This window comes from Chamaea fasciata, unplaced genomic scaffold, assembly GCF_029207755.1.
Source record: "Chamaea fasciata isolate MVZ Bird 193981 ecotype frontalis unplaced genomic scaffold, bChaFas1.0.hap1 SCAF_8, whole genome shotgun sequence".
Classification (NCBI taxonomy): Eukaryota; Metazoa; Chordata; class Aves; order Passeriformes; family Sylviidae; genus Chamaea; species Chamaea fasciata.
Window position 1 is genome coordinate 4,184,785 of NW_027094093.1, and position 24,635 is coordinate 4,209,419.

Here is a 24,635-nt window from a genome sequence, read left to right on the forward strand (position 1 = left end):
CAGTCTCACTGAAGACAGCCTTTTCTAAAATCTGTCATTACTGACACTCAAACACAGAAAGAAATACATGAATATGCCATGCCTATGTACAATTAGAATTAGGATCAAAATGCTTTTTACTTCCCAACAGCCTTCTGCATTGGCTCTCCATCTTGGGGACCTGTCACTTTACTATTCTTGGCAGCATGCAGTGACTCAAAATAAGTCTTGTTCTTCAGCACAAAGAAAACCCTCTGGATGCTCTGTGTGGTAGCTTTATCAAGTATCAATGGCTTAAAGAATCAACTTTACTACTAAAAATGCAAGGCATTGGATGTCTTGACTTAACAAAGCTGCAAAGGTGGATGGAAAATTCTGTAGTAAGTTGTCTTTATAATTTAGTCTCGCAACTGTATGAATATTTTCTTTAGAGCTTTATTTGTAGCTAACATTCTGAAACATTTTCCTCATTTTCTCCATGTAGGCCCGACATCTTTAAATACGTTTGAGCAAATTCTAAAACTAAAGCCATCATCACATTATCCATTACATTACAGAATACAGCAGACAATTTTTTCAAAAAGCATAAATTTCACCTAAAAAGCAGCTTGCTTTTTCACCATTTTCAAGTCAGAAATTGCCTAACAAAACATGCAATTCTTTTAAATTAAAATCCATCAAAACCAGCTAAAGGACACATTTTAGATTACACCCGGTTAATCTTGGATCGTACTCTCAACATTTGAGTCACAGAACATTAATTCTATAAGTAGAAGGAAAGAGGAATAATATTCTAAGGATATACATTTTCTTTGCTGCTTAACACCCACTGTACTCTGAATGACTCTTATTGAATGTCTACTTTATTACTACTTGTTCTAACAAGTTGTTTTGTAATTTGGGATTTGCTTTTGGTTTTATTTCTATTTATTTAACAGAATTGTTTTCTATTTTAAGGAAGCATCCTGTCTCCCCTTAGGGTTCTTTTCTGTAGACTAGCCAATTTCATTTTGCACTCTTTCTTTGACAGTTTCACAGACTTCTAATCATTCTTACTGCTCTGCTGTAGATGCTCCTGTCTTAGGTTGAAATGCAAGATGTAACCAGCAGGATGTATTCTATCACCAGCTGTTAAAACCAGGTGGAGCAGTGTTCTTATCTCTTCCACAACCCATGCTCCTCCAGGGGATATCTGCTGGTCATGGGCCATTGAGGCTCACTGCATGGCTGATACAATTACATCATCCCATTGGGAGATGCCCCACCCAGGGGGAGGAGCCAAGCATTCCTACCCGGATAAAAATCTGGGAGTCAGAACACGAGAGCAGCCTGTTTGCACTGGATTCCCAGAGGAAGACTGGACCCATCTCACCACCACTGGACCTCCAGAGGAAAGCTGCACCCTTTCACAGCATCATTGCTTCAACAGAACCACATCTGTCACTCCAGGAGGATTTGATTGGACTACTACCAACACTGATCAACAGCGTGTCAGGCTGTATTCTGACTCTGTCAGTGGTTTTTTGGGGATTTTTTGTACAACTGCATTTTTATTTTAATTTTCCTAGTAAATAACTGTTATTCCTATGCCCATATCTTTGCCTGAGAGCCCCTTAATTTCAAAAGTATAATATTTTGGAGGGAGGGGGGTTTACATGCTCCATTGCAAGGGAGGCTCCTGCCTTTCTTAGCAGACACCTCTCTTTCGAAACCAGGACAGCTCCACTTGTCTACTGAAGAGCTGTGGCCAGACTGCACACAAAACTGCAGCCAAAGCCACGTGCCATGTGAAATTAGCAAGAGCAATATTCCACATGCTCCAGGCAATATTCCTGCTTTACACTGCATCACAGTGTTCAGCTATTCCACAATATTATGTGCCATTCAACTCATGTTAAGCCTGTTTTACACAGCATACCCTAGAGCCCACTCTAATTAAAAGCCAGTGATCTACTCTTTCTAATCTTCTTGATCTCTATTTGTACATTGGATCATTTTTTAAAGGCAGAGTTTTGTACTTCTTCCTACACTGTTTGTTATTCCTTTAGATCAGTTCTCCAATAGGTCAGGTTTGGAATTCCAGTCCTGTCCTCAGCTGCAATTGCTATTCCAGCCCCACCAAACCCAGGCCACTTGGTCCGCAAATTCTGTCAGCTTATTTTCTGTTCCATTTTCCACATCATTAAGGACAATATATCCCTGTAAAAAAGCCTCTTCAGTATATCTGCATGTTCCTAATTTATTTTCCATTAATTAAAAAAAAAATAAATTATGTCAGGCCAAATTTCCACAGTTGTTCCCAGGAATTAATCTGTGAGACAGCATCCAAAGCCTTTTTAAAATCGAAGTGCTCTTGTATGTTATCCATGGTACCTCTTATCCTTCCATGGATACAACATAGTCTGGATTTAAACAATTTTTCTTTGCAAACCCATTTTTCCAGTTAATTCTTTTCCTGGTTTCTTGCAGATATTGAGCAAAATTTCAGTTATACACTGCCAACTTCCTTAGGAACGTAAGTTACACTGTCTAGTCTACGATTTCTTAGCTTTTACTTTTTTATCTCATTTGAAACACAGACACTGTATTTTCTTTTCCTTTCTCTAGGCTGCAGTCTTATATTTGGGTAACTTGTATTAATTTTCTTAGCTCCATGTCTGCAGTTTTATTATGCCAGGGAAGGGCTGTGGAAATAAGCATTCCCAGTATTATCTGTCAGTCACCTACTCTCTTCTGAATATCAAATCAGTGCTTTCTTAGGCACATTATTACAAACACAAAGTGATTGTCTGTTTCATTTAGAACCCTTCCTAACTACTTTGGGACCATCTTTCCAATTCTGTCCCCAATACACCTGTGCTGATTTATATTCAAACTCAATTATCTGACTTAGTAATCACTTGGTTTCATCTCCCCTCTACTTGAGAGCACAGGAACAGCGGTTCTTGTACATTTTGTACTCTTTTTTTCCATAGAGCTGAGGAGAAACTTCAGTGTAATACATGTACTCATGTGATATTTCAACCCAAAGTCCTGTTACTTACAAAAGCCATTTCTGTATTATCACTGGATTTTACTTCTCTATTTTTAATACACACAATGGCCATAATTGCAAATTTATGTGTTCCACAGAAACAGATAATTCCTCCACTCCAGAAATGTCCAACACACCTTTAGATAAAGTTTTTACATCAAGTGAAACTTCAGAAAATTAAATTGGGTTGTAATATATGTAGAAATATAATTTACTGAACATAAAGAAGCTGCAATTGTCCTGCTAAGAACTTATAAAAGCAATCAAACATAGAATGTACTCTGAAAGGAACCTGAGAGAATAAAACCAGGAAAGTTTTCAAGAGCATAATGAAATTCACATTATCAAAGGTTCTCTACAATTTTAATGACCTGTGAGTGCATTTTAATTAATTTAAATGTTTAAAGTAGTACTCTATGCACATTCTTAATCTAAGACTACTTATGCTATTGATACTGGCTTATTAAGGGCCAGATATGTAAATAGTTTAGACTAATTGTCTGTTACTACAATTTAATTCAGTCTCATAACAAAGACTGTAAAATCAGGATAATGCATCCTCTCAGAAAAAAAAAAAATCCAGTTCTTTTTTCACTCACTCTTTCAGTGATAAACTTCACATCAAAGGGACTCTGTGTTTTAAATGACATGTCAGCTTTTACAGGATATTGCAATACACAATGTATGTCTGTCCTTGAAGTAAATGTTCTAGCTCAGCTATGACTCATATTTGCACATATTTAAAAGCACAGGCAAGTGTTAGACCACTATTTAGCTACCAGACACAGAAGAGATGCTAAATCATTTCCATCACCATAGTTCACTGCTATGTAACAGTACAGTTAATACAAACATTTATAATTTTGTCTCAAGGATACAATCTCATGACAATATAGTGGCTTTTTACTGAATGGGATATAATCCAAGCGCCTGAATTTATAAATTGGATAACACGTTCACCAAACTTTTGTAAGCTTTGAAAGTTCACTTACTGAAACACATCTGATAATGCTAGACAGTGAATTTTACCTGGATGTTCCACATCTTCTGTTCTCTTTTTCTCTATTCTGTTGGAGATGCATATGCAAATACAGGATTTCAATTGCATTTATTTCTTCTATATATTCCTCACTGAACTCCATGGAACTGACCAAATTCATGCTCTGATGCCTACCTCCATTGTGGTATAAAGAGAATTTAAATGAATCATTATCTTAGTAAGTGTAAATCAATTTAACCCTTCCCAATAAAACACTTAAATTACTTATGGAACACTTTTCAGCAGGTGTTCATGTTCATTCACGCTGAATCATTGTAAGAAAGAATCTAAATTACACAACACACAGCAGAACTTAAAACATCTTTTGATAGAGGTCAGAGGAGATGAGACACCACACAAACTTGATTCCAAGTATCACAGAAATTCACCTCAGGAAGGGAAGGCTCTCCTTTATACCTCATCCTTTTGATGGGAACAAATACTTAAGACACCTAACACTTAAAAAAGAACACACTATTTTAATTCAATACATTGGATTAGAACTGTAGCTCATTAAATGTGCACTACAGGACAGAGTTCTGTCTCTTCTGTTTTCAACACATTTTTAACTCACCTCTTTGCACTCTACACATTCATCATTCCCTCTGTCATTTATTTCTAACATCCTAAGAAGTAATTCAGATGCATTATCCAAGCTGAAGTCCTTTTTTAGGGGATAGGAAATATTTAGAAATAATAGGTCCAGGAAATGTGAAGTGAAAAAGAATTATTGTTCCATTTGGAAGAGATGCTAATCTCACACCTAAAGTTTTAGATTATTGCTTAGAATGGAAAATTCTAGTAGATTCAAACATGCCCATATTTTCTGATGCCTTATTTCTATTTCTTAACCCAGTTTTCCAATCCATTGATTAAATAAAGACATCAGGGCCTCTGTTAGGACTCCTTTGGGAAACATAAGATCTGTAGAAACACAGATGCTTGCCAGAGCCAGTCAACTAACTGTGCTCATGAATTTCAAAGAACAAGAGCCAGACAGGTGCACTACCTGTGCAGAGTTTGTATTTTGGGGGTGAAGCACAACTCCGCTGAAGTTTTCCATAAAAATCCTGATGATTTCAGTAGAAACAGAAACACAAAAATTATTACTTCTTGGATTATGAAATTTTATCTGTTCACAAGTCAGAATGAAGAGAGGAGGTACCTCTAAGAGTCTGGAATGGAAATTTTTCACCACTGCATGAAAAACAGGGAAAGTGGAGATGGACTGACTGGCACGTGCCTCAGATACTAACAGGTGTGGGGACAGTATGGAGAAATATATGCTATACACAGTGAGAAGTGTTTCAGTAAGCAACAGAAGAGATACAGACAGATATATAGATTTTATTCTTATTTGAGGGCTCGAGAGCAGAAAAAGGAATGAAAACAGAACTAAAATGGCATGTTTGTCTGTGAGAGGTGCACTGCCAAAGTGAAACAGATGAAATGCTCTTGCAAAGCCAGACAGAAACCTACAAAAATTAATTACCATGGACGTAGTCTTGTGGAGACAAGGAAAGGAAAGACTGAAGTTGCTTCTGACTGTATCACCATCAACTAAAGCTTTTTTTCTCCTCAAAAAACACAGTTTAAATTCTAACTGTATTCTCCAACAAAAACAGAACAACGTAACAGTTTTGGGAGCCTCTGAAATTTTAGATATTACAATGTTTACCCCAATGTGGAAAATAAAAAGCATTTTTACATAGGCCCAAAATGCAACATCAATAAATAAAACAATTGGAATAAAGTAAACATTCTGTTCTATAATTAAAAAAAAAATATTCAATCAGAGATTAATTTTGATTTTGCACAACTTCCAAACTGCCGAAGTAACCCACCTCTGGTATACTCAGGTTTAGAAGCTTTGACTATTAGGCAATTACCAGGTTTTTGCCCTTAAGTCTCACAGATGTTGTCCCTTCTAGTCCCAGCTGGAACAGTCTGAAATGCTGGAAAGGTTTGCAAGCATTATGGAACACATCAGGGTTTTCTCAAGTTACAAAAGCAAAAGAAGCACAACAGAGCAAGAAGCAATTACAGGCGGTGCTCCTCCTCTGCTAGGTGATTACACTGGATTCTCAAAAAGCAGACTGCCAGCTTCAATTAATCAGAGTTCTTATAATTCCCTAAAAATCTAATTGTAATACAAACTTGTATTAAAATAAAAACCTTGTTACCTACCTGTCCTATTTACTTCAACTAAGCAGAACTTCTTTTAATGACACTGGACAGGTGTCTTTCAGCACAGCACTTAGTATAAAGAGGACTGATACTGGAAAAGGACACAGTACCTTTAGATTGCCCCTGCCCATCTTCTTCTCTTCATCTGGACCACAGGAAGAGCTTGCAACAACAAGGAATTTTTGCTGCCTGGCTTCCCGAAGAGCTTTCTGGGTGGGACCTTCAAACTCTTTCTTCCTTGTACAATCATGGCCTACCATAAAATAAAACCAACAAAGATATCATCAGAATACTCTTTATTTACTCTTCTGGAAGCTATCTCCTTACTTAATATTAGCCAGACATGTGAAATCCTCAAAGACCACTTTAAATGAGAAGACATTCAGGTTACGGTGCCATCCATATAAAATATTCCAGGGCAACGTGTATCTCTGCTCCACAAAACATTTCGTCTTACCTAAAGGGTACCCTAGGCTTGGCCCTAAAAATGCAATAATCTTGCAGTACAGAGAGAGTCACAGGGAAATGGATGCATTCTTTCACATCCCTCAGAGCCACAGGAAACATCAGCTCACTGCATCCTATCCAGTACCCACCACCAGTGCAACATCCTGATTTTCAGCTCGTAATTCCTTTTGTTTCCCTGCGCTTTCTGCCAACCCGCCTTTCAAACAAGGAATTACTGATGAATAGGTAACTCAGTAGAGAAACCCTAAGCAGGTAACACGGCTTTAAATCATCAAAGGTTGAAAGGGATGGGATGAAGAGTACAGCACACGTGGACTACAGCACAAGGCATCTGCCATGACGTGGCAGAAAGGACACTGCTCTCTGACAGCCTTTGCACAGGCAGCTCATACAGATCCAAACACAGCCCTCTGGGATCCCTGCATCTTGTTGCAGTGCTCTGTTGGTTGTACATGGGTCTACATCAAAAAGAATGTAATACTGATTTCCAACAGGATTTGGGCACTTATATCACTCCAGTTCTTTGAAAAAAAAAAAAAAATCTCTGATTGAAAAACCACATTATACAGCTAAAATCCAGACTGAAACAAATGTAGTTCACATTATGCTACTCTAAATGATTGCTCTTGTAAAATGGTTTTACACCAAAATGCAATCCTGATGACTTAAAGCAGGGAAAAAACCCCAAACACTCCCTCCACTCTTGAGGCAAAAAAAGCAGATCAAGCAACAGAAAACCTTCCTGTATACCCAACCTGAGTACAGCTGGAACTGGTAGAAAGAACTACACTTGGATAAAAAAAACCCTTTAGTATTTATGTATTCTCACTGTTTTAAAAGTTGAAGCTACTGCCACAGATATCCTGAATAATAACTTTCCCTGAGGAAAAGTAAACAGCAAAATTGGTTTGAATGTCTAACACCTTCTGCTCACTTAGTAACTGCTATCCACTAGCATGGATAGCTCACAGAGCATTTGGTATGTTGGTCCTTTTGAGATACACAGACCTATAAGGCAACAGTGTTATGACAGTTCCAGAGCTTTAAAAGACAGTAACTATGAAAAAAAAAAAAAGGAAGAATGAGTTCCAAAGCACTGTTGCACTTAGATATCAACAGCTTAGGTTTAAAGATTTTCTATTCTGACTGCAATGCACATGGAATGGGCACAACCAGGCTCATTTCAAATTTCTTTTTGCATGACCTTCTAACTGCAATTGCATCAGATCAAGGAAAGGAAAAGCACAGCTAACAGTCTTAGCAATGAGTTAATTCAACCATGAGTAAAGAAACTCATTGAGTTTAACTTTTGAATATAATTGGGTAATAAATAAGCAGCTGCTGTTTTCAGAAAATACAAGAAGAGTACTGAGCAAGGGGCAGTTTTATAACATGTTTAGAACCAGCTGCTACAGCAGTGCTCACTTAGGTTTATAAGCAAGGCACAATCACTGCTAAATTCCTGCAGGCAAAAGGGGTCTTTTTTCAGAGCACCACCTAACACTGTGTTTTGACCCGTAAGGAAGGGTGCAAGCACTGTTAACACACAATAATATCCTAAATAAAATATCAGCTCACTCGCTTTGATAATTAGACTCCTCTATGTATGATCTTGCTACCAGATCAGGAAGGACTAGATTTAAAACACCACCAGCTTTTAATGCAAATATCCTTCAAAAAAAAAAAATCCACTACTTTTTAAAAAGTAATCTGAACTCAAAGTACAATTTTTTTTCAGAGCTGATTTCTGAGTGGGCATCAGAGAGAGAGAACCAGCCTACAAGATGAGAAAGTCCTAACGATAATTGCTAACTAGTTCCTCTCCAACTACTACAAGCCCTTCATATCAATTTGAAACAAGCAAGGCAAGAATTAGGTTTCTTTAGGTGTCTTTAAAATTATTAGATATTTTTCTATTGAAGGATTTCCGTACAAAGCTGAACAGCAGGCTGACAGTGAGACAGCAAAAAACTGCTAGTAAATAAATTACATGCTCTGTATTGTGGATGCTATCTTCAATTGCTTGAAATGTAGCAGGATGAAAGCTCCTACATCAAATGCCTGAGCAATAAAGTCCAGAATAGTTGCCCTAAAATTAAGTACTGTTAATTTTTTTTCTACCTAGCTGCCAGATACAAATTTACAATGCAAACTCGCTGTGAATACTAATTAGCTCCCCTTTGTTCTTTATTGTGCACTATATGACTCAGAGAGAAAAAAAACAGCCCCAAACTACAACCAAACCCACAATTTGGTTTGGGTTGCAAGGTGCCTTAAAGCTCACCCACTTCCACCCCTCTGCCGTGGGCTGGTCACCTTCCACCACCCCAACTTCCTCCAAGCCCTGTCCAACCTGGCCTGGAACACTTCCAGGGATGGGGCAGCTTCTTTGGGCAACCTGTGCCAGGTCTCACCACCCTCACAGGGCACAATTTCTTCCTAATATCTAATTTAAACCTATTATCCCTCAGCACGAAGTCAGTCCCCCTTGTCCTGTCACTACATGCCCCTGTACAAAGTTCCTCTCCTGTTTACTTGAAGCGGATGTACAGAACCTCACAGTTCAGCAAATCCAAAACCAATTAAAAGCCACTCTCAGTGCCCTCTAGCCCAGCCAGCATTCCAGGTGTTCCACGGTCAGGTGAGGCTGTGGGACAAATGCAGCCTCAGGAGCAGTGAAGGGCAATCCCCTGCTGCTGGGCAGAGCCCTCCTCCTTCCTTCAGGCTCTGCACTGCAGGGAAAGCAGACACCTGCCAGGAGAGGCAGCTCAGCTTGGCCAAGGATCACCTGCCACTCTGGGTGTGCACTGTCCTCTAACTCAAGCATACCAACGCACAGAAGTCAGCCCAGAAGACTAAAAAGTGCAGCTGGAAGTCTCCTTACAGCCCAGATTTCCAACTCCAACAGCAATCTGAATTTTGAGAAAAATTACGCAAACGTTTCTCCAGTATCCAAGAAAAATCCATGTTTCTTATACGATCTCATGAAGAAGAAATCAAGAGGGAACAGAACATGATCACCTTTCAAGAGGCAGCAGAAAGTATTTTAAAAAGAGACAATATTACCCACTGAGACATGAGTATGGCCTACAGAGGGCAATAAAAATTATGTAGTATTAGAGGACAAAGCACTGAAAGAAAATGAATTGATATACTGATTAATTTATGAAACCTAAGGTATGAAGCAAATTAAGACTTGTAGAAGTATGTGGGTGGCTGATGAGCTTAATTTGTGTTGGAGACTGACAAGGGTTTTTTTAATATAATTATTTATCAAATGGCTCCCTTACTTGTCACTTCTTGGTATTACAAAAGGCTCTCAAGATTTCTGGAGAATGAACAAGACTGAACAGCCAGAGAGTGGTTTTTAGAATCAAATAACAAATGGAAGTGTGCTTAATATGAAAAGGAGACAGACGGGGCAACCACACTGTAAAACATGAGCAAGGGGAAGATCCCACACTATGGATCCTCAATCCAGAGTGTACCTTAATAGGAAAAGAAGGCAATGCTTCCCAGCCTCTTCACTCAACTAGAAACACAAAAAAAAAATCCCAAAATAAATGCATGTGGCCACTATTCTTTTTCTCAGCCTTGTGTTTTCTAGAGGAACTTCACACAGTGGCAGTAATTCCATGAACATGGGAACTAATGAAGCTTGATTGTCAAAGTCTGGGATAACTCAATGGCTTTTTACCTGGGGTGTGTTACCAGCGCCAAAGGAGGTTTGGGCTTTAACACATGGGGGAAACCCTCCCCCCCCCCCCCAAAAAAAAACCAAACAAACTCAGCCCCAAACCACAAAACAAACAGGTATTGAAGTTGCCTTAATTGGAACAAATTCTTCACCTGGAAGTCGTATAATACTTGTAGAGTTCCCTAACTTCAGGTAAACCATTATCTATGGGAGTCCTGCTCATGACTAAGGCAGGTGCAACATCCCCTTCACATGTGAATACTCTGTTGGTCAGAGGACGGAGCTCACCACTCCCCTTTTGCACCATCCCACTTATTTTCAGGAGAATTTAGGACACCTGGCTTCTTTGAAACTTACCTTACTATCAAATGTAGCTGCAATTGAAAAATAGGTTCAAAATTATTAGTGGGATTGATGCTCTCAGAGAATGTGATAGCATGAGCTTCATTTACTTAGGAAAGCAGAGGTGCTAGGGTTTTCCTGATGGAGTTAGAAAAAATAATGTAAAAATGACACAGGGAAGTAGTGTGGTACCATACAGATACTATTCCAGCAGGTATTATATCATCTTAGCAATCTTCTGTAAAAATGAGAGTCTGGACTTCATAATACCAGGATTGTCAAAATGTTTCTATGTATGCTTCCTGAAGGGTGAGCTGAGAAAGAACACATGCACACACAAAATAGGGAATATCAGCAGATACAGTAACAAAATCAGTCATGAAATATACTTCTAGGACAAAGTCCTTCCAAGTTACTCATATATTCCATATTGCCTCCAGCAGTCTCACTCTCCTTAGTGAACACACTTCAGAATAAAATATTCAAATGATAAAACTGCTGCTCAGACTCCAGGTCAGCTGATAAAACGCAGTGCAAATATTTCTGATTTACTGATACACTGTATTTGAGATGCATCACATCAACCAAAAAAAATACATAACCAGTCTGAGCCTGGTGATGGGAATATTTTACCTTTTGTCTCAGAGCTCTGCTTCGTGTATCCGGACTCTAAACTTTCTAATGCAGCCTGCAAACCTGTAACCTAAATTTAAAAAGAGGAAAGAACAAGAGGAATAAATATGAAAACAGTACTTTGAGGTGTCTGTTCACAACACACGGTATTCATGTTGGTGCACTTCATTAATTCCATCTATAATTTTTTACTCTTGATTATCGTCTCTAAGTTATGAGCATAACTCCTAATTCAAGATTTTGGAAAGACCCAGAGCAACAATGCAATAAAACACAAGCCACCCAGAATCTCTCAAAACACTTTTACAACTCTATTAAAACAATGCAGATATACAGAATACCAGGGTTTTGACTACAGCAGCAACTTTTCAGCAACTGCTGTTACTGCACTGATTTCAAATTTAATGGCACAATAGGACTTACAGCTTAGTCACAACAAAAAGTCACAAAATATGGTGTTATCCATTAGAAAAAACTCATTGCTCTGGAATGAATACAGTTCATAAATGCAAAGGTCCTACATAAATATATATCAATATATATATACACATATATATTTATGCATGCCCCTGAAATTTCATAGGATTGGAGTTGTTCCATGTTTTGTACTCCTGATTCAGCAGAATTCCATATGGGCATAAACTTCCTTTTCCTATAGGGCATTTTCTTTTCCTTACTGAAATTTCAAACATATAATCCTCTCTGTTTTATAAGTAAGCCCTGAGGTGACCAGAGAACAACTGGAGGCAGAGGAAAGGAGGAAATGAGAGATGAAGACTATGAGAAGAGGGTGTGAACACGGCAAATTCCTTTCATTTTACCCACATATAATTGATGCTACTGCCAAAATGCATTTGGGTAGGATTTTTTCTTTCTGTCTCCTACTTCTTCTCTTAAATACATGCAAAGTAATTTTCTGTCTGTCATCCCTCCTACCTGTGCTCATACTGCTTTCTGTCAAAGGGGCAGCATATCTTGTATAGATCAGGTAAGATTAAAGAAGTAAAAAATATGTTCAAATATTCCACTCAAGACAGAAAAGCTGTCTCTGATCTCTTTGCGTATTTTTTTTTTTTTTTTGCTAAACTAGCAGGTCACTCCTGGGTATATTTAGGAAAAAATAAAATAATTAACAGTAATAAAGGAAGTTAAAATAAGCTACTTCCAAAGGCATAGATGGAAGCATGGGAATCTGTGTGAATATCACACCTGCTGCACACTGCTGACTCATGTAGAGCAGCACTGAGCAAATACACACTGACATCTATTATTCTGTGGCACTATGTTTCATACTTCCACTGCTAACATTTCACCAAATCATGAAACTCACAAAATATTCTGCTTCAGAATACTTCATAAGGGAGTGTTTTACCAGAAATGTCCTGTGCATTTACCAAAGTAAAAACCAGAAGCTTCCTTACAGCTGTGCAACTGGTGTTCACCACATTTTTACCTGTCCCATTGCTTTGTCTCTCTCCAAACTGATTAACATTTTCTGTGTCATTGATTTCTGGTATTTTTCTGACAGCTGCTTCAGCATTGGTTCATAGGATGCATAATGTGCCTTCAGCCTGTAAGCAAGAGGAGGAAAAATGATTCCTCATAGATGAGTTAAATCAGAGATTTATATCTGCATAACTTTTCCCCTCCCCAAACAAATCAGTAAAATTACCAAAAGGTCAACACAGAGGAGACAGCAAAGCTGTTTAGTATGTAACCAACCAACTGCAATACCACAACAAAGGAGAAAAAAAAAAGTCAGATGAATGAATAAGAGGATTCACAGCTTGTTTGGTCACATCTTAAAACAATTCATCTAATTTTGTCCTGTTGTTAATCCTTCATACACACACTGCACGTTATGTTTGGCTATTTGTTTTCCTACAGGTGGACTGTATTTCACTGGAAGAAAGAACTACAGCTGTTATCTGACTGCCAAATAAGATCCTCATCTGGACAAAACAGTGATAATAGGATCCTGATCTCTCTTCTCACAACATGTTACACTGAATACTTAAGCACTTGAATTCTTCAGACAAACTAAGATTCAGACATGTAATCTCTCACAAGAAACACGTGACACCAAGAGCTCCAGCAGCACTGCATCCTGCAAAATGCTGAGTCACAGAGGACAGAGCAGTGTAGAGTGCTCTCTTGCATTAGCACGTATGCATTCCAAGGGTGGAGATACACAACACAGAGCTGCTATTACATGCACTGGTTGATAACAATACCAACAAAACTCAGGGAATTAACTGGAGCTGCAGAAGCCACTCCCCAGTGTTATTTTAAAACATGTGCGAAGAAGAGATTCTAAACTCAGCTCCTATTTAGAAATTAAATCACCATAACTCAGTAGCAATGGATTAGTTTGGGCCTATTTGCAACCAAAGCAACATACCAAGTTTCTTACTGGTAGTTCAAGAGGACAGAAAATAACAACTCAGAGAATCTGGAATGCAAAGGTTCTGAACTCGGTGTGACACCAGTAACCCTTAAAACAGGCAAAGGTTTTAAACAGAAATCACCACCTATTAATGGCAAAAGATCTGGGTAAAAAAAACCAACTCATTTTTGTTTCTAACTATTAGAAATACTACGTACTCGTTAAAGCATATTGCGCCATAGAAAATCCACCATAAATAAATCATTGGAAATTCTTTGATCTGCGTGGCAGGATGGTCACACGGAGCTGTTGTTTACCAAGACATAACTAAATGCAGCTAGACTCACTTCAGATTCCACAGTGTTACCTCATTGTCAGGCAACAATTCAAAACATTATATTTAATTCTACATGTATAGCAATTAAAATTATGTTGTACCTCTTCATGTCACTAATCAGCCTGTTTTTCTCCTGGACCACTCGCTTGTGATGCATTCGATGGAAGTCTCGTTCTTTCTGCATTTTTAGGAGAGCCTCCTCCGTTTTACTGTGTGTGAAAACAGAAAATGCAAGGCAGCAGTGTTAGTCTCCTCCTGTGAATTGCATCAAGGTATGCTGAATACATATGGAATTAATTTTCAGATCTCCACATGTCTACCGTATCTAAGCTGGAAGTTCTTGGTAGTACAACCTGTGCTGGAGAATATGTACTTTTGAGGTTCAAAACCATGGGTACTCTTCTATTTCCCTCAGATCCTTCAGACAGAATCCATAAGGATTCTGGCATTATTAATCTCAGAGTTGAGGTCAGCTTTATGTTAAGCACAAGGAGTCTCATGGAGGTACAAAACCCAATCCTCTTGTTTAAAATTCTATGTTAAAGTGTATTGGTAATACTGATAATATACCGAAAATATTTATTTTTTTAAAAAAATATTTACACCACATCTGTATTGTTGCCTTGCACATTAATTTGGACAGCCTTCTGGAAAAAGATGGGCCAAAAACATTTTAGACTCTCTTCAATCACGTCTGTAACCTGTCCCCAGGTGTTCCCTGGATGTGAGAGCAGGCAGCAAAAGGACTCCATTCCAAAATTAATTGTAAACATACTGATAACCTGTTATTCTCTGAGCACACTCTACACACAGAGCCATGGGGCCCCCTGAGATGCTCTGCTCAATAAACTTAAAAAGAAAATACTCTGCATATATTCAGTACATTTTCTCCTTGCCTTTACTGTTACTGGGTTTGGCAGGAAAGATTAGCAGATGAATTGTTTAATTGCAAAGGAAGCTTAAAATTAACTTGCACTGAAATTAGACATTTGCTTCTTGCAGAAATGAGGCTCATTTCCTCTGCAACAGGAGCTGAAGAATTAGGTAAAACCAAAATGAAAACTGAGTATGCCAAAATCAGAGGTCCAGGAAAAAGATCCATAACTGCCAGTGCATTATATTAAATAATTTAAACTATAAATAATTTACTCACAGAAATAATTTATATTTGCTGTAAATGCAAGCACTCCATTTGTTACCTATCCAAACTACCATACTGCCACATGTGCATTTGTACGTGAATTGGTGCCTGTAGCACAGGCCTGAAGGAGAGCCCCGTGAATTCATTTCAGCTCTGGGTGAAAGCTGAAATTAGATATCCTGATCTGATGTGTGCACAAACACCACGAGCTGGGAAACAGAGGAACTGGTAGGGGATTCAAAGCCCACATTAATTCAAAGCTCAGGCTTCTACAAACATTAGAGAGGTAAATGAATCAGTGGTGTCAGGACAGTTCGGGGAAACAACTCCCTCACCACACCACGCTCAAAATCTGACTTGCCATAAAAACCTTGAATGCAAACCCTGCCCCTTCAGAGCTCAGCAGATGGCTTGTTCTGAGCATAAAAGATGTTGCTACAGCCATAGAAAAGCCAATATCCATTTCTTTTAGGGAAGATTTATGTCAGAGTCTGCAGGTCTCTCCATTTAAACTTCTCTCCGGCAAGTAAAATTTCTGTTAAAACAGAAGAGGACAGGGTGCCACAAACCCAAGTAAGGATTTTCAGAGGCAAGTTACATGCCCTGATCCCACTTCATTTGGGTGGGACCACATTCCCCAAGACGCTGCAAGTTGTAGCCCTAAAATTTTAATTGAAAGACAGTTTTAGAAAACATATACTTTCAGGCTTTTACTCTATCTAGTTCACATGCCACTTAGCCACAAAGATGCTCAATGCACCACGAAATTAAACAGCTACATTTAAATATGATCCACAACACAAAAGTGTGCATTTTATTTTCTTCATGGTGTAAGGGGGGAAATATGTGCAGGAATAGTTAGATTTTGGCATGGAAACAGGAGTTGAACTGAGAATTTTGTTGCTAATATCACTAACCAAAATAATAAATATGACTTCCAGGATTACTTTATATTTTGACCATTACTTTGGCTGTAAGCTGGGTGTGTGCTATGCTTCCAAAAAAGGAAAGAAAGGTACCTGTAAAGGTTTACACTCGATGCTGTGAACTCAACTACACACCTCGAGAAAAAGCTTGACACAACTTTGATTCCATCTACGTGAGAAATTCCTAAACATTTAAAGAGCTTTTAAATATCAAAGTTCACAGTCCCCATGACCAACACAATGTTACCCTGACACAGAATTTGTCTGACTGCACATGTTTAAATAAATAGGCAACAGACACTGTCTGGCCATAGGAAAACACAAAAACATCTGGGATGCAAACGATTTCATATCATCAGACAGGCAGAGTTTAACATGGATATCAAATTGCAATCTATTCGCAGTTCAGAAAAATGTTACCAGAATATTAAGTGACCAGACACCACTGAAGATGATGAATTAGAATTAAACAGTCTCGTTGAACAGTTAACAATTTTCAGTGTTATTTACAATTTTTTTCCTGCATATTGGGAGGAAAGCCCATGCTTCCATTAGGGAAACATTCAGCAGATAACAACACCTCTGAGCAATCAGCTGGGGCTCAAATGCAGCCTTCAAGATAAAAGAATGGGAACACATTTGAGGTACCATTTAACTAATGTCACATAGCAAACCAATGTAAAAATGGTTTTGCTTTCTGTCACCACACCATGGTCATTTTTAGAAATCATTTAAATAAAGATTAGTAGTGTATCTAAACCTTAAGATGATAACTATACTTGGTTTTGGAGTAAAAGGATCATGCTGTTATTTATTTCTTTTAATGTATGGAGACATATCAAGATGCCTTCAGACATTGCACCAGCTATAAAAAATATATGCTCACGATACAGAGGAAATGAAGCTAACTTTAATTTTCTCTTTAAATAATGAAACACCACAGAGAAATCTAACCAACAGCCTGCAATCTACTCAATTTTCCCCCCTGCTTGCATGTAATCATGTAAATACTGTATTAAAATACCCAAAATACAATTACAGTTTGCTTCTAGACACTAAATGTCTTCCACCAATTGCTAAACAACATTAAAGCAGGAGGTAATTGGTTTACAGCCATTTATCCTGGGCCCCCATACTGCCTAAGTCCCAAATAACATCTCTCTTCTGCAAGATGGCCGTGAAGAGTACCAAGTTCAGAAAGACCAAGCGTAATTAAAAGCTTCCCTCAAATACATTTCACAGCACTGTAGCTCTCAATCAATTTTTACTGAGTAATCCACAGAGCAAAACACAGGACTTTGCCTGCTCACAAATCCCTGGTTTCTAACCAGACAAATCAGCATTTCACCCGTGCTCTCAGGCATTCTGCTTTCTGAGTCATTCCCTCTGAAAACCTGAAAACTCACGTTGTCCTCCAGGTAATTTTGGCTCCTGCAGGAGTATTTACTTTACTACAGCAAAGGCAGTGACTCAAGTTACTGAATGCAGGAACAAGAAAAAATGCTGTTACCAGTCACCACACTAAATGGATTTAGTATAGAGTATTATCACCAGGGTTCATCCAAAAGGCATAAAAGAAAACTGTAGCCCATGGTATGTAGAGCAAAAAAAGCTCAATTTCACACATTTCAATTAGCTCAGAAGCAGTGCTGGTTTAATTCATAGATTATTCGAAACAATGTATACGAAATGAATGTCACAAGTGCTGAACTTTAACCATTAGGATTAGTGGGATCTTTGAAAGTAATCTGAAATGAAAAGGCTGAAAAGTGTAATAGTGACAGGGTACTGTCGGCACAGACCAAGGTTTACCCCTGCCTGTACTGCATTCCAGTAACAGCTGACAGAGTATGGAAATAAAGCTCTCCCGGCAAGTGGACAAATGGGGGCTCTGGTTTCAGCAGTGTTTTCACAAGGCACACGCAGAGTACCTGCAGTGTGTAACAGAAACACCAGTGACCAAGATGTGCTCACACAGAATCTGTGTCACACAGAACTGCCCTGAATCTCGGTGCCCTCTCTGCAACCAAAACCAGCGATGTGACCCATCTCTTTGCCACCAGAGTGCTGATACTTCAGGTCTCAACAAGCACCAGAATGTGAAAAAGCAGGGCCCAGTTTCAGTTTGTGGACTGAACTTGAGTGTTGGGATTTTATCTAACCGAGAGCCTGCAGCTACTCAATATAACAGCACTCCTTTCCCTCTCCTGCCTGCTCCCAGTTGCACATTATCATGTCATCTTTCAGCCTTCTCACCAGACAGCTGCTATAAAAACTTTCCTGGCACCCCGTGGAGTAGAAAGGTATTCTTATGAAAAAAACCCCAGCTCATTCAGACCATGGTGAAATGAGCTTGAGCTTTATATTGTTAAATAATCATGTAGCAACATGACAAACCCAGGAAAACTCTTATCAAGTCATAATCCACTCAGATTATTTTGTTACAGCCCATTGTGATACATAGAAGGGGTGAAGAGGGGGAGGAAGAGAGAGAAAAGGAGGGGAAAAAAGAAAATAAAGCTCATTGAAATGACTACTGTCAAGGATAAATTTGATGAGGGCCACATTTTTGTCCTTCCTTCTTTTACTCTTTTTACCTGACTGCTTCTTATTCTCCCCCAATCATGTGAGACACAATCTTTGAGTACCCATTGTCCAAAGAAACTGCAGATTAAAAAAGGACACGTTTTCTCTACGGTCTGCCTCGCAATGCATCATTATATTGAGACCACACAATATCTGACTCGATTGTTGCCGCTGTTTATTTAACTACTTAACTGTGGCCAATTAATTCATTAATTTAAAATGTAATAAATCATTACAATCAGAAAATAATTAAATTACCATTATCAGCAGCAATGATTATTTAACATTTGAATAGTTTTGGGGTTTTTTTCATAGAAAGGAACAGCCTAAATGAAAACTAGCAACTTGAGCAATCCTGAGGAAGATCAAAGAGATGGAATTAACCTTACAGCTCCATGTTTCGAAACCACACACTGGCAAATCTGAAGTGAGTGCACCATCAGGCCTCAGAGTACCTTCTCACTGAACACACACACCTGCAAACACCATTCTCCACAAAAGGCCATGTGACACAGAGTTCATTACCACACCTCTCCATTTTACGGGCCAAGTATTTAAACCTCCATGACTGAAGTACTGCAGACTTGTAAACTGCTACAATGTGCACATGAGTATAATCAATGATGGTAATTTACACTGACACACCATTACCACTAGGCCCAGAGTGATAGATGTTTTGTAATTAAAAAAATGAAGAATAAATGTATAGTGATTTTTTTCCCCACACTGAAGGTTTGTGGTAGCTGTAATTTATAGCACTGTAATACAAAATGCACATAACAATTTATTTTTTGGTTCTACCTATTAGGCTCTCATGATTCTCTGCAGTAATTTGTTATGATTACTGGATACTGAAAATTATTTTTGGACTAGTAAATACAAATAAAAGAAATTAAGATTTACATTTCTAACAGAACTGAGAAAAACTTGAACTTTAATTATAAATGTCACCTAGAAGTAAAAGTCTGTGTAGCCAGCATAACAAACAGGAACTTGCTACTTTTCACTAAGTATTTGGGTTTACTTTATCTGGCCATCTGCTAGCATATATAAAAGTTTCAATCAAAGCAAATAACACACGTGACAGAGCGTTTGCAGTCCTCCAGCTCTTTCTTCAGGCTCAGAATCTCAGTCTCAAGCTGCTGGTTGTGGGTGTACACGTCTGGGACCAGCCCCGCATCACCAGCTGCGAGCACACCTCTCTCAATGAGCTCGTACCTGGCAGAAAACAGACAGATTTATTCTACTTATTTTGTTCCATGTTCCCACTCCCTCACTCCACTTATGTTTTCCTTCTTGTGCTACCATTTACCTGAACTAGAATCACATTTTTAGATTTACCATCTTAAAGCATTTAGCTTCTGTGATCGCTAAGTATTCACAGCCGTGAATTCGCTGCCCCACCATACTGCTCTATTCTAGTGCTTTTCATTCTAAAATGTGTATTGCTCATAACAATCAAAACACCTAACACAGTACTTCACATTAAAAAATTATTTTCTTCCTTTCTTTTAAACAGCTTAAATAAAAGGCAGAAACAAATACTCTTGTTCAAACAGCATTTGGATATACTCACAGTCCTTTTTATCTCACATGCTCAACTACATCAAGATTTTTTTTTCTTTTTTGAGGACTCAAGTAAGCTGCAGATAAGAAGGATGAATGAGCCATTTTCAACATGGAATACAGAGCTCACCTACGGAAATTCCTTCATTCCTTCCTGTTTATTTTCCCTCTCCTTATTTAATTATATTTACCAATATTTACCTATTTTACCAGGCCCTGAGAACACTTGATTCCATGCTGTAGAAGGCTCAAGGTTGCTTTACTTAAATACTTGCACAGACTGACTTGGATTTTAAGAAGCAAAAATACCTGAAGCAGCCTGGAATGCTGAGTAGCACCCCAGGAATTCCTACAGCTCCAGCAATAACATCTACTCATTCAATATCCCCCTTTTAGGACCATCCATCTTTTGGTGATATGTCAGTAAAACCTAAGAATACAGTGCAGACAGAAGAGTGAGACCTCAGCCATGACATCAGCTCAGCAGAGGTTGCACGGAGCTGTAACTAACTTAAATCCAATAAAACACCATGACCCCACAATCACCTTCCCTGCTGGGAAGATGTTCTGGGTGGGAGCCCACTAGAAGGAGCAGCATGAACATTCTTTGCCTTTTCAGGTGAAAAATATACTGTATCTGTGCTTTTTTGTTGTTGTTGTTGTTTCCAAGTAATAAGGAAGTATGAAGAGAACAGAAGTAAATAGAAATAAAAATCATACTGAACACTATCCCCTGCCCCTGGATGTAAGCAGCAGATCTGAAATCTAAAGACAGTAAGCACCAATATCATTCATCAATAGCCACGCTGTTGAAACAAAAAAGCATTTCTAAAAAAAGAACCTTTACTCAACATCCTCCAAAAACTTAAGGGGAACGTCCAAATGACTGTCTCTGTCCAAATGACTTCCTACAGTCAGCTACGTATTTGCATTCTGAGGATACTTCTTGGAATGCTCATCCCTCTGAATTAAGCTGTCACCTTTACCATCAGGAGACAAAAGGTTTTTGAAAAATTCATCTGAACATGTCCACAGTAAAATTTATTCTATCATAACTTTATTTTCTTAAGTAAATTACTGTAGGAACAGGCTTTAACACTCAGAAAGAAGCTTTTTTTCTCTCCTCCAAACAGTGACTGGTGCACAGGTACAATTCCTATCAGAAATACTCCAAGTAAGGGCAGCCTCATGGCAGAAATTCACAACTCCTTGACTTGCTGGAAGTATTTCTGAATGCCCTAACTATACTCCATGAAAACCACCGAGTATCTGCACGAAGACTCATCAAACATGGGTAACTGATGAACCTCAACTCCAGCAGAGCTAAAAATTCTGATAGACAATTTTCATGAAACACAATTAATACCAATAAATTCACTACGCCCCTGTCTAAGAACAGCACTGAAAGTGAATGTTCTTGCGCATGTAGCAGAAATGGAAGACCCCACAACAAATAGCACTGAGAAATCTCATTATGTTTCATCAGCCTGCTCCTGTAAATCTCACTGCTCTTCTCACTTCTTTCACTGCACATGGAAATTAAATTACATCCATGCACACACAGGTATTTTACTAAGCTTCTCAGAACTACTGAGTTATAATTCTTAAATCACTATTAAAAATTAACCAGGAATCTGGAAACCTAAGGAACAGATGATTAACTATGATTTTGTCATCAAAGCTCAATGCAGCCTGACTGAAAATAATACATTATTACTAATATATACTTTACATTATAACTCCTAGAAACTGGATTTCAAAGGAATCAAGTTGTACAGAGGCTCTGCAATAAGCTGATAGCTCAGGATGACCTGGACTCTCAGGATTAGGAGGGAGAGACTGACAGAGGCAGGAACTCACAGCTGATCAGCCTCTGCACTTCACATTAAAAGCTGTCAATCCAATATTTTCAATAAACAACAAAAGTGCTATCAAGTCTTGTGTAACAATTCAATGGAAAATTTCATGGAAAATTAGATATTAAAAAAATTGTTTAACTGTAAAGTTCCTTAAAATATAATGGGAATAAAAAGTTTAAGTGCAAAACAGCTTACATAATTAAAGAAAAAAATCACTACAACTCTAATAAAATTATTCATTACTTCACTGAAAAATAGGAGTTTTGGCATAAAATAAACCTTAATCAAATCATGGCATGTTATACAGCCACAGAGTAACAGTGTTTTCCCAAACTCCAAAATAAACACAGATAATTTGGTCCAATTTACATGACCTTTAGATCTCAGACAGACAATAATTTCAAAGCCAGCCTTTTGATAAATTTTCTCTACGTTAATTAATTTCTCATTTTAAATTCCATTAGTACTTGATCACCCCAGCATGAGAGCAAGAGTGTCGTCCCAATACATAATGAGGAACCCGAGTACACTAATCTGCTCTCACTTTCATTAATGTTGTAAATTATCCATTTCAAACCAACATGAAACGTTTTGAAATAAGGTATTAACGCAGAAAGTCTCTATACAGTAAGAGAAGATACCGACACAGTGAGCTCATTTGTAAAGCTACTGAAATTGAAAGTATTACTTATAGAGAAAAATATATGTACAGCTAAGAATTCACAAGACAGGGCCTGTTAAATCCTGCACTTTCTGTTAAAAAGCAATTCGAATTTTGCCATTGATATAAAGTCAGACTTTAAGTGCTTCAAAGAAAGCCGCAGCTTCATAAAAAGGTCACTATTTATATCTGTCTAGTACTAATTATCTTTTAGCATAAAAACTGTTAGACTTCAAACTTAATGCTATTCATATCAGTTCTTTTGTCGAGAAAGAATACAGAAGTACAGTGCTCCTTCTCCAAGGAATCACTGAAGTCCACCGTTATGCCACCAAAAAGCAGATCATTATTAATTCCAAAGGCCACACCTGACTGATGAGTAAGACCAGAGCCTTGAAAATGACAGCACAGATTCCACACCTGAGAGTATTTCTAAGAAAATTTAAAAGCTTCAATGCTTTTGTATGAAAAAATGTTTCTTTTCCTAATTTTCAAATTACACAATTTCAGGAGACTTTACTAAAAACAACCCTCTGAACTTCTCACGTTTGAAACTGAGAACAAGGTTAATCAAGGAGAGGTGTTTCCACTTCTCAGAATTTCTCCAACATCACCTGCTGATTCAAAGCAAGTCTGTAACTTCATGTATTTCCAGAGAACTTTATGACAAGTGTCATCTTTTGCTCCAAAGTAACTCAGCTCTCCTCCAAAGCTTTGCAGAATTCCTAACATGTAGTTTTTAATCAACAGTGGAAAAAAAAAATATACATCCTGTAGGATGTATAAAGAGAGTGGTGTATTTAAACAAAGTTCCATCTTTAAACTTCTGCCTAAGGTATGGACAAAATTCCTGCAATCTGCAAAAGGTTGGAAAAAGAAGGAAACAGCAGCTCAAGAGTTTACTGTTCTTCTGATCACTGTATAAACTAAATCTTAAAAAATAAAAAATATATATATTTGTTAACTGCTGTACCAAAAATTACCATTTAATAAATATTCTGATAAATCTACTTAAACAAGGGTTCCTCATTCTAACCAGGAATACATTTGTTTGTTAAGATACTACATATTTAAGAATGACTTGTGCTCAGGAGAGTCTTCTGAAAAAAAAAATCCTGAAATATCAAAAATATTTGAATCCTGACCATCTAATTCCCAAAGAAACACGGCCACTTAAATTATTTTACCATTCAGTCTGGAAGCAGTCAAGGGTTCTAGACATTCCCAATCTGACCAGGAAATTGCAGAAGTAGTCATCCACTGCTTGAGGTACTTCTGATATCGATTTCTCAGAAGTCACAACTGACTGAAAAGCCTGAAATTAAATTTTGATAACTGTTAATAAGAGAAATGTCATGATCGCACTTTCTATTTCTGAAGTCATCTAAAGCCACAGATCCACTGGAGTACAGCTGAATGTTCCCCTTGTCTTTACAGACCAGAGGTGTAATCAGTGATCCTTCTAATGGCAAGGTTTGTGAAAGGTTATAAAGAAACAACTCAAACTTCTCCTCATTTAAGCAGGTATTCCAAACCTGACATCATCTGGTAGAGCCTTGAAAGTATTAAAACTGATGGATGATGTTTTGTCACTGACCAGAGTAAAAATCAGTCCTTACCTAATGAAGGACGGAGCAGTCCAAGCTGCCAGCAGAATGGCTTGTATGCTTTTGGGAATGGTGCATGCAATGGAGAGACAGAACCTCATCTCCGCCACCTGATCCCTCAGGAATAATTCTCACAAAGATCAAGGGTCCCTTTCCTCTCAACATGCCCTGAAGGAAGCTGCCAGGC

The 24,635-nt window shown here is 38.1% G+C and overlaps 1 protein-coding gene across 1 annotated transcript in view; it reads right to left on the reverse strand.

Annotated features, from left to right (window-relative positions):
• The window catches only part of LOC136293056 (sperm-associated antigen 16 protein-like), a 52,184-nt gene that overhangs the window by 20,093 nt on the left and 7,456 nt on the right, over window positions 1-24,635 (reverse strand). Inside the window, exons 4-9 of the mRNA XM_066189312.1 lie at window positions 24,029-24,156; window positions 19,836-19,973; window positions 14,204-14,311; window positions 12,833-12,950; window positions 11,380-11,449; window positions 6,350-6,492 (exon numbers count right to left, since the gene is read on the reverse strand). Coding sequence (XP_066045409.1) covers window positions 6,350-6,492; window positions 11,380-11,449; window positions 12,833-12,950; window positions 14,204-14,311; window positions 19,836-19,973; window positions 24,029-24,156 — 705 coding nt within the window. The remainder of the gene's footprint in view (window positions 1-6,349; window positions 6,493-11,379; window positions 11,450-12,832; window positions 12,951-14,203; window positions 14,312-19,835; window positions 19,974-24,028; window positions 24,157-24,635) is intronic.